The following is a 9,361-nucleotide window of genomic DNA, read 5'->3' as shown; positions in this document are numbered from 1 at the left end:
GCATTTCAAACTTCTTTTCAATTTTTACAACACAATTTTTACTTGTGCATTTATACTGTTGTCTCAGGCGCATGCTATAAGCCCTTCTGGCCTGTCAGAATAATTACTTTATCCTGTGCTTCTGTTGCTGGGCAACCTAAATTTGGAACAACTGTAAATCATCTTGTTGTGATCCTCTCTGTCTGACCTGGCCTCTCCTAACACCTTTACCATGAGAGTGAGATCAACGAAGCTGTATGTATGACAGTGGGTTTAATTCCCCCAATATTAGGATCAAAGAACTATTTTATTTAAATAAAGTGACCCATGAGTATTACATTTGCCTCATGACACATATATTGTTTGACTGATTTCATGGATATGCATTTATTAAAAATTACTCTTGCAAAAAAGTAATGACAAATGTTTCATCCGTACTGAAATATAGTAAGACTATAGTATACTATAGTACTATATATTACTATAGTATTATAGTTATGTCCTCTTTTTTTTCTTTCTGCTGGGCCCTCACTCTTCAGGATAAATTTGATCATAACACTCGAAGTGAGAGCCACAGTTCCCCTCGTTAGCATCCCAAAGGCTGTGGCACTATTGTAGAGGACAGGGGCAGAGAAGGGGGGTGGAGGGAACAATCACCCACCCTGCTAATTCTTTTTATCCCTTTGAAAGCACAGGGTGATTAGGAGAGGAAAGTTTAGATTTCCTGAACTTGAAGTGGAAACGCAAAAGTGACAGACGCATCTCTGAGTTCAATCCACATCTGCCGGGGTAGTCTGCGTGAGTGAGCAAATGAGTGAGGGTGTTTTTGTGTGTGTGTAAGGGGAGATACAGTAAAATGACACAGACTATATACAGGTTCGTCCTCTCCTCTTACGTACCACCTTTTCTTTCAGTCATAAAGAAACATTAAAATACAATGCAACCAGTTCAACCAGAACCAGTTTTCAAACAATAGGAAAACAATCTGAAACCACAATAAACAATTCAACTGGGAAAAGTGTCTTAGTGAAAAGGATACAAAGAAGAGAAACACATTCAATCTAAAATGATGCTTCAAAAACACTCTCAGCACAGTCTAATGGTCCAAACAGCTGCAAGACTATACAGGACAAATGATTTTCTTGTCATCAAGAAAGCAATGATGTCTATCAAAAAAAGTCAATATACATGAAACATTCTGATCAATCCAGACAGCTGTAAAATTGCTCTTTATACTGAACTTTTGGATAAAGATGCTTGTGGTCGGTGTCTTTCTGTATGTGTATGTGTGTGTGTTTGTGGGTTGTTGTGTGCAATATGTGTGCATGTGTGTCTCCTTTTCCCATGCCTGACTCATCCACCTCCCTTGTTTACTTATTTAGGCCGGCAAGGAGAGGACGGTGGAAAATATGCATCGTCCCTTATAACTGCTCCTTTGTGGAGCACCAGGCCTCTGTAATATTTCTCACCCAGGTGAGAGTGTGCTTATGCCAGGGAGAACCGGCATCTCTTAACCCTACGGACACAGAGGGTTGCGTGCCCTCTCCTTCCCACTGCACTCAGGCCAGCACAGCATATATGCAACATTATACAGTCTGCGCAAGTCACACAAAACAAGTTTGGGATTCTAACTAAAGCAGACACCAATGCATACTTAGAAATTTTGCAGAGTGGGCAGATTCACACCATCATTTATAGTAGTCTGCCAGTTGAGCTAAACCGTCCTTATTATAAAGCATAAATATAAAATATTAAATATTAGTTCTACATAGCATAAAATTGAACCAAGTGAGTGGCAGCTACAAAATGACATCGTTTAAATTTATTAAATGTGATTTTCACAGATGAAGATACTAAAGTTTGGTAAATAACTGGATCATTATCATCAGACCAACCAAATTTATTAAAAATCTGGATCCGGGCTAAAAGAGACACAGTAAACCCTTTAAATCCATCAATCCCTTTAAGATGCTGTCATTTCAGTTACCAGTCTCAGTCATATTAATCTACATATGTTTTCAAAGTTTTTGTGCTTTCTGTCTTTGTAACAGCAGGTAATGCCTGGGATAGTGATAGAGGCCTTTCCTGGGGGTTGTCGCACGAACTCCGACCATAGGTGAGCATACTGGACATGGTGGGTGTGAAGCAAACACAAAAGACAAAAGATCGACTCAGTTAGCTGAATGCGTGGGATGGAAAGGTGTGAGGGAGCTCTTTGCATTTATGGCCTCTGTGGAGTGCAGAAGGAAGTAGTGTAGTAAAGGAGTCACACTCCACAGAACCCTTCTCAGACCCCTCCATTCTCCATTCAATACAGTGTCCATCAGGAGATGGGGGTGGGGGTGTAGGTGTGTGTGTGTTGGTGGGGTACCTCCTTCCCTACAATTTTTAAATATTTTTAGGTTATAGAGTATAAGCTAATTTAAGGTCAGTTGTCACATAGGTTAACTGTGCAGAATATAACTAAAAATTCAAGGGGGAAAATGCTAACACTCACACTTCATCTGCTTGCTTGGTATTTCTGTAAATAAAAAGGGCCCAATTAACCTTTTTTTTAATTTTTTTAAATAAAATCGGATTTATTTTTTTTAAGGTAAAACTATTAAGCTCTGTTTCATTTTCAATTTACTAAAACTTCCAAGATATCCAAAATTGTTAGTTTTAGTTTAAGTCACTAGTATCTAATACATTACTTAAACAAACAGCAATAAAGCATCTTAGTTTAAACTGATGCTTTGCTGGGGCTTTTATTAAATTGGCTCGGCCTGATCTCTAATAACTTATGCCCAGGTAGGCTAAACGCTCGTCAGGCGGCCCCATTAAGGAAATGCACCTATCACCTCGTAGCCATCCACACTTCGGCGAGTACAGGAATACAGTACTCGCCCGCCGCTACTTAATGGTCCGTCCGTAGTAAACACAAGAATTCTCGCGTGTGTATTTGGGACAACAAAAGATTAACATCACTCACAAATATACAACAGAGTTCAAAGACAATGGGGACACGGACGTTCTCTTCCTTTTGTTTTTAAGAAAGCTGAGCCTTTTCAAGTATGAAAAAAGACTTTTGCTCATTTAGCCTAAATAATATATTAACTTTTTAATGTAAAATTCTCCTTGGAAAAATAGCACGAAAATAAACACTTTTTACATCGTAGCTAGTAGCTAATCTTTCACAGTCCACAGCCTAATTTCGTAGCTTATAAACTGAAAAATGAATAAAGTATAGACTACGTTTTGCAGACTGATGGTTTTATAGGCTAAATCTATAGTAAAGATGTGTTTGATGTACAGGCCTACAGGCCTATATAATCCTTTATGTTATTATTATTATTATCATTATTATCATTATTATTATTATTATATCAATGTTCAGCGTTTTTGCTTCATTCATATACAGCTACTGAACCTTTAGTCGTGGCAACCTTTCCTTCATTTATTAAGTTGCACCAAATAATGGGGGCCCATTAGGTCGCCATGGGCCTGGTCTTACCCTTCGGTAACGCCCATAGCAGCATGCGGTCCTTGTTCGCCTTTTAAAAACCCGACAGTCACGTAAATAAGACAGAACGTTGTGCCCCGTCAAAGCAAGTGGACCACACTGGAGTTTGGACCACACTGCCGGCCCAGCAATATCACGATCGGATTTGTACCGGGACATTTCTGGAAAATATGACTTCGAGCAATCCCGATCAGCGCCTGGAGCATCTCCTTAGCGCAGTGGAGAGCGAGTTTCAGAAAGGCAGCGAGAAAGGGGATGCCTCCGAGCGGGATATTAAACTAACGCTAGAGGATGCGGAGTTATGGAACAAATTTAAAGAGTTAACAAATGAAATGATCGTCACGAAGACGGGGAGGTAGGTTGTTGAAATGAGCCTGTCTTGGCTCTCAGCTCTACAGGCTAAAAGCTCTCAACGCTCTCATTTTTGAAATATTAGACAACGACTGCGTTTGGTAACTGGAGTAGAAACAGAGTAGGATATAACCTAGGCAATGATTTATGATGATTTTTGTTTTAGGTTAGTTTGTAATGTGATTTCAAAACAAGATAAAACTATATGCACTAGCACTATATGCTGTATACGTTTAGCACAACTAGCACCAACATGTAAATTTTGCTAACTTTTTTTTCACTTGATACATTTTGTAATGTCAATATTTAAAAACATTTGAATAAATTGTTTGTCATTATTATTTTTGTTTCTAGACGGATGTTCCCCGTGCTTAGAGCAAGTGTTACCGGCCTGGACCCAAACGCCATGTATTCTGTTCTCCTGGACTTTGTGGCGGCAGACAACAACCGTTGGAAGTACGTGAACGGCGAGTGGGTTCCGGGGGGCAAGCCGGAACCCCAGAGCCCGAGCTGCGTCTACATCCACCCGGACTCGCCAAATTTCGGCGCTCATTGGATGAAAGCGCCCGTCTCCTTTAGCAAAGTCAAACTTTCTAACAAACTTAATGGTGGAGGACAGGTAAGGCTGGATTGTTAGAATTCCTAATCACACAGGCCTAATGAATAAACACAGATGAAATCATTACAAAAATGTAAGTTAAAAGTCCTATAAATATTTTTTCATTATACATAAAGTTACATTTTCTTTGTGCAGATTATGTTGAACTCCTTGCACAAGTATGAGCCCAGGATACACATTGTGAAAGTTGGTGGCATTCAGAAGATGATCAGCAGCCAGTCTTTCCCAGAGACTCAGTTCATAGCAGTCACTGCCTACCAAAATGAGGAAGTAAGAGTCATTCACTGCTTACACTCTTATGCAGAAATGGTAAAAATATGTAAACAAACGTCTCTACTTCTTCTTTAGATCACAGCCCTGAAAATTAAACACAACCCCTTTGCTAAAGCTTTCCTGGATGCTAAAGAGAGGTATGAGGGGGAAAAAAAGATATTATAAATTAATTTGCTTAACTTACTGCAGTATATTAACTGTATACTAGAAGATATAATTTAGGATTTAAATTCAGGATTTAACGAGGTGTAACACTATTTCAGGAGTGACCACAAGGAAGCTCAAGATCACAGCAGTGACAATCAGCAGTCTGCATACTCACAACGTAAGCAGCCTTGTGTTCACTTAACTCTAGCCACTGGAATCACCTCAGTATGGACTCCATGAGCCCAAGAAGTGTTTTGTTCTTGCTGCAGTCTTCATGGGCTGTAAACCAGCTCCTCATTACTCTCTTCCTGTCCTTGCAGTCGGCGGCTGGTTCCTGCCCAACAACGGCCCCATCTGCCCCAGCAGCAGCCCTCCACAGTTTAGTGGCACCCCGGCACACTCTTCCAGCCCGTACTGCGAGCGCTATTCTGGGCTACGGGGTCACCGGGCGTCCCCTTACCCCAGCCACTACCCTCATCGGAGCACTAACACCAGTAAGAGCTCTGGCATGACATCCCCACAGGGGATTTGTATTATCACTCTAATCTGGATATTTTCAGCACTCTGAATATACTGAACTGCTTGTTGTTACATGTAAGATAAGAAGTAAATTGAATAATAATGAACTTTTTTATTATTGTACAATTGCTTATTTATTCATGTATTCATTAATTTATTCATTTAGACAACTACATGGATAATTCTTCAGGAACTATTCCTACCCATGACAGCTGGTCAGCCCTTCAAATCCCCAACTCTAGTGGAATGGGCACCCTTGCTCACACTACTAACTCCACCTCTAATACCAGGTCAGTGGACACATACTCGCACGCACGCACGCGCATACATACATACATATGCAAACAAACAAACACACACACACACACACACACATTCATATAGACATACACATCCATACAGACAAACCTTTCAAATCTAGCAATTAATTTAATCTTAGTTAATTCACTTTTTCATGTTCACTTTAATTTTTTTTATTTCACTTTTATACTGACAAATCAGTCAAAGATTACCTCATTAACCTTTCCTTTCATGTCTGTGTCCACAGCCAGTACCCCAGCCTGTGGTCTGTTGCCGGGACGACTCTCACCCCCTCCGGATCAACTTCAGGTTCAATCGCTGGGGGTCTAACCTCCCAGTTTCTGCGTGGCTCCTCAGTCTCCTACTCAGGTCTGACCTCCTCTCTGCCCGTCTCTTCTCCCTCGTCCATGTACGACCCAGGTCTAGGCGAGGTGGGAGTGGGCGATGCCCAGTTCGAGAGCTCCATTGCTAGGCTTACAGCTTCCTGGGCACCTGTGGCACAGAGCTATTGAGAACTGAATACGCCAGCCATCCCTCAACCATTGGAGAGCCAGGAAGCTTCATCCTGCTGTTCTGAAGATCCAGTACATGGCTAATGGTACATTGAGAACCATGGTCTAAGATTCAGATCCCTGAATGTGGTAGAAAAGACTGTTCTGACTAATGCTCCAGAAGAAAGGAAACGAGAAGGCCTAGGCAAAGACTTCTAGGTAGAGTCTGGTTAAGATCCTTTAGAATTTTAGAGAGGAAGAACAAATGTTTTAAATGGTGATAGGCAATCATCTGACCTTGCATTTGCCCATATCTTACATAGATGAAAGCCAAAAATAACTTATGGGGCCAATATGTAACTAATTAATAAGATCAAAGGTTGTTGTTGCCTGAATAAATGTAAATGTGTGTAAATAAATTTAAGTTAACGTTCATTCTCGCTGTTGGTCGTATAAAATATTAATCTTCAGAAACGTGTCTGCTTGAAAAAAAAACTACAAGTGCCTTGTATCCTCTCCACAGTTAATATGGCAATATGGGAAGTCCTGTACCTTGTAATTTGCCCACACAAGTTCCATGTACATACCTATCTATCTATTTGTATGTTTTGTGAACTTTATTTATGTCATTTTAATAATAAATTAATTTTCTTTGTCAAAAATGTTTTAGGTTTATTGTTTCTTGCCCATGAAAAATATATGTAGACATATACAGACATAAAATTAAAATGTATTACTTTCACTTGCTATATTTACTTTTTCACTTGCTGTGAGAATCTGGCATTGAGAGTTTGTTTCCTAACATTTCTGACCACTAAGCAATCCTAATGTGATGGGTAATAAATAGTTACATTTAGCCTCTTTAATTGTGTGTTAGTACTGTGCAAGTGTAATGTGTAAAAGTCAAATAAAATAAATTGTTAAAAAGAATGAAACCATCAGGTAAAGCAATTTGACTCTGGAAAGGTAAAACATTGAAAAGCTAAAATGACTCGTACTAATATAACAAAAATTATTACTTTTACATTAGGATTTAATTCTGCAGTCATTAGTTTTGATACATTAGGTGTTTTTTAAGTTATACTTAGCTATTCAGATACTTCAACTTAGTATAATGGAGAGGATTTGCTTTTAATCTTTATTCGCTGAAAAGACTTGTTGAATTAGGTGGGAAATAAAAATCTGTCAACAATATTAAGTTACTCAACCAGTAATCAGAATGTTGCCAGTTCAAGCCCAACAACTGTAAAGTTGTCACTGTTGGCCTTAACCTTCAATTGCTCAAACTGTACTTATAACTGTAAGTTGCTTTGGATGAAGGGGTCAGCTAAATGCTATAAAAGTTGAGCTCCTTGATGTTGGCAGACTAGTGCTGAAGAGGGATGTTCCTGAGACAATATTTAGGTCAAACTCATATGCCTGTTCATTCTAGGAGTATGTTTGTGGATACTTTAAGTGTAATAACGTCCTTATTTATTATTACGTTATTTATATTTATAAATATTAAATAATATGTATTAATATACTTATTGTAAAATTGAATTGCTCTGTCCATTAAAAACTAGGCCTGATTTTAATAACGGATTTGAATTTAATGTAAAAAGTATCACAAGATACATCCATTTTAAATTTGTTTTAGTTTACTTTAGGTAAAAATTTTATTTTCCAATTTAATAGGCTGTTAATTAAAATACATGTTTAATTAAAATACATTTGTTTTCATCACTTTAAGTAGGTATCTGTTAAAGATATGTAAAACATTCAGCTTAATGATGTCAGCTAAGTGCCATAAATGTAAAATATTCATATTTATGTATTTAAAAATGTATTTTTAGGTACTCACAATTTTTCTCAAATGCTTTAATGAAACACTACCATTTTCTCAAAACTATAAACACAAACCCAAAAATACACACTAATTTGTAAAGAACCCACACAGAATTCCAGCACAGAATCATCGTTCCAAAGGCATATTATCTTCCATCTAAATCAGACTTTGTTTTCAAATGCCACACAAAGACCAAGCAATACACAGACTTGAGAGATCAATTTATAGTGCTACTATAAAACCTTTTACCACAAAGAATCAAATGCAGTGCTTTTTCAGAACAAGGTTTTTACAGCTTCAGGAAATATGATGCATTATTTCAGGAAATGCGTCTTAGCTAAAAGCTGAAGTTGGGTGAAAGAGTAATTAGAAAGTACTGAAAAAAAATGCATTACTGAGTGTATTTGGTAAGTTTGTAATATAATAAAATTTGTTAACCAAGGTTCAAACGTTCTTCCTCTTCAAACTCCCAAAAGTTATAGATTTACTTCAGGTCATATAATAATCTTTGTACTAATAACAATTTGACTCAGGTCTACTTTTCTATAATGAAAAAAAAATGCTGCAAGGCTATTTATTATGTCCCTCAAAAACAACAACAACAACAACAACAACAAGAAAACAAATTAGGGTTAAGGTTAATGAAAAAGAAGGGAAAAAAAAGAAAAAGAAAGAATTGTTCTGTTTTTATTGCAACTCTGTCTTTGGAGGTGGTTAGCAGATATGTTTGTCAATATTTTCTCTGTGAGATACTAGATTATCTTATTTGCTGTTTCTTTCTTCTGTCATTTTTAATCAACCACCAAGCACTAGATATGCCATTTTTACCTATTTATTTGCTTTTTAATTGAACTGTAATTTTGTTTTCATTTTCTGATTGTTAAAAAAATCCAGGTTTGTTTTGTATTTTTAGTACAAGTACATTTATAACAAGGTCATTAAGGTCTAGCTAGCTTCCTCCCATAACAAGCTGTCTCTTTAAATTCAGTCAGTTGCCCTGGTTTTCTAGGAGTGTAATAAGAGCATGGAGGCAGCACAGCTTTACTAAGTGAAATCCCAGTGTGGAGTGGTATAGAGCTACAGCTGCTCCAGAAGCACTGCATGGGCGAAGGGCTTCTCTCTCTCACGCTGTTTCGTTAGAATCTGCAGCTTACTGTGACACCAGGTCTGCACAGTTAGGATTCACTGTCATTCAGGAAAAGGTGAGGGAACAAACAAGGAATATTAAACTTCCAAGTGTTCCTGACTAAATAACACCAGCGATAGAATTAAAAATTACAGAACTTCCAAGTCTTTGAAATACAATGATCAGTCAGTGCAGTTCTCTCATTGTCTTACAGGAACTCATCTCC

The 9,361-nt window shown here is 38.0% G+C and overlaps 1 protein-coding gene and 1 long non-coding RNA gene across 2 annotated transcripts; one reads left to right on the top strand and one right to left on the bottom strand.

Annotated features, from left to right (window-relative positions):
* Positions 1-267: 267 nt before the first annotated feature.
* On the bottom strand, positions 268-5,232 carry LOC145658660 (uncharacterized). Its single transcript, XR_014124354.1, has 3 exons — positions 5,093-5,232; positions 4,572-4,705; positions 268-2,104 (listed from the first exon to the last, which is right to left on the bottom strand). It is a non-coding gene; the product is annotated as an uncharacterized LOC145658660 (long non-coding RNA).
* tbxta (T-box transcription factor Ta) lies at positions 2,098-6,755 on the top strand. The gene is made up of 8 exons (XM_027020720.3): positions 2,098-3,836; positions 4,187-4,451; positions 4,587-4,721; positions 4,800-4,861; positions 4,988-5,049; positions 5,192-5,365; positions 5,557-5,680; positions 5,938-6,755. Exons 1-8 carry the CDS (start codon positions 3,652-3,654, stop codon positions 6,200-6,202), a joined length of 1,272 nt encoding a protein of 423 aa, XP_026876521.1. The 5' UTR covers positions 2,098-3,651; the 3' UTR covers positions 6,203-6,755.
* Positions 6,756-9,361: the final 2,606 nt, after the last annotated feature.

Source organism: Electrophorus electricus, chromosome 6, assembly GCF_041902795.1.
Source record: "Electrophorus electricus isolate QZ-2024a chromosome 6, ASM4190279v1, whole genome shotgun sequence".
NCBI classification, from domain to species: Eukaryota; Metazoa; Chordata; class Actinopteri; order Gymnotiformes; family Gymnotidae; genus Electrophorus; species Electrophorus electricus.
The sequence above is the reverse complement of the archived record's forward strand: the minus strand, read 5'-3'. Positions and strand labels throughout refer to the sequence as shown.

Coding starts and splice junctions, on each gene's coding strand:
- tbxta (XM_027020720.3), top strand. CDS start 3,652: ATGACTTCGAGCAATCCCGATCAGCGCCTGGAGCATCTCCTTAGCGCA. Junction 5,050..5,191: donor GCAGTCTGCATACTCACAAC/GTAAGCAGCCTT, acceptor CTGTCCTTGCAG/TCGGCGGCTGGTTCCTGCCC. Junction 5,366..5,556: donor TCATCGGAGCACTAACACCA/GTAAGAGCTCTG, acceptor TTATTCATTTAG/ACAACTACATGGATAATTCT.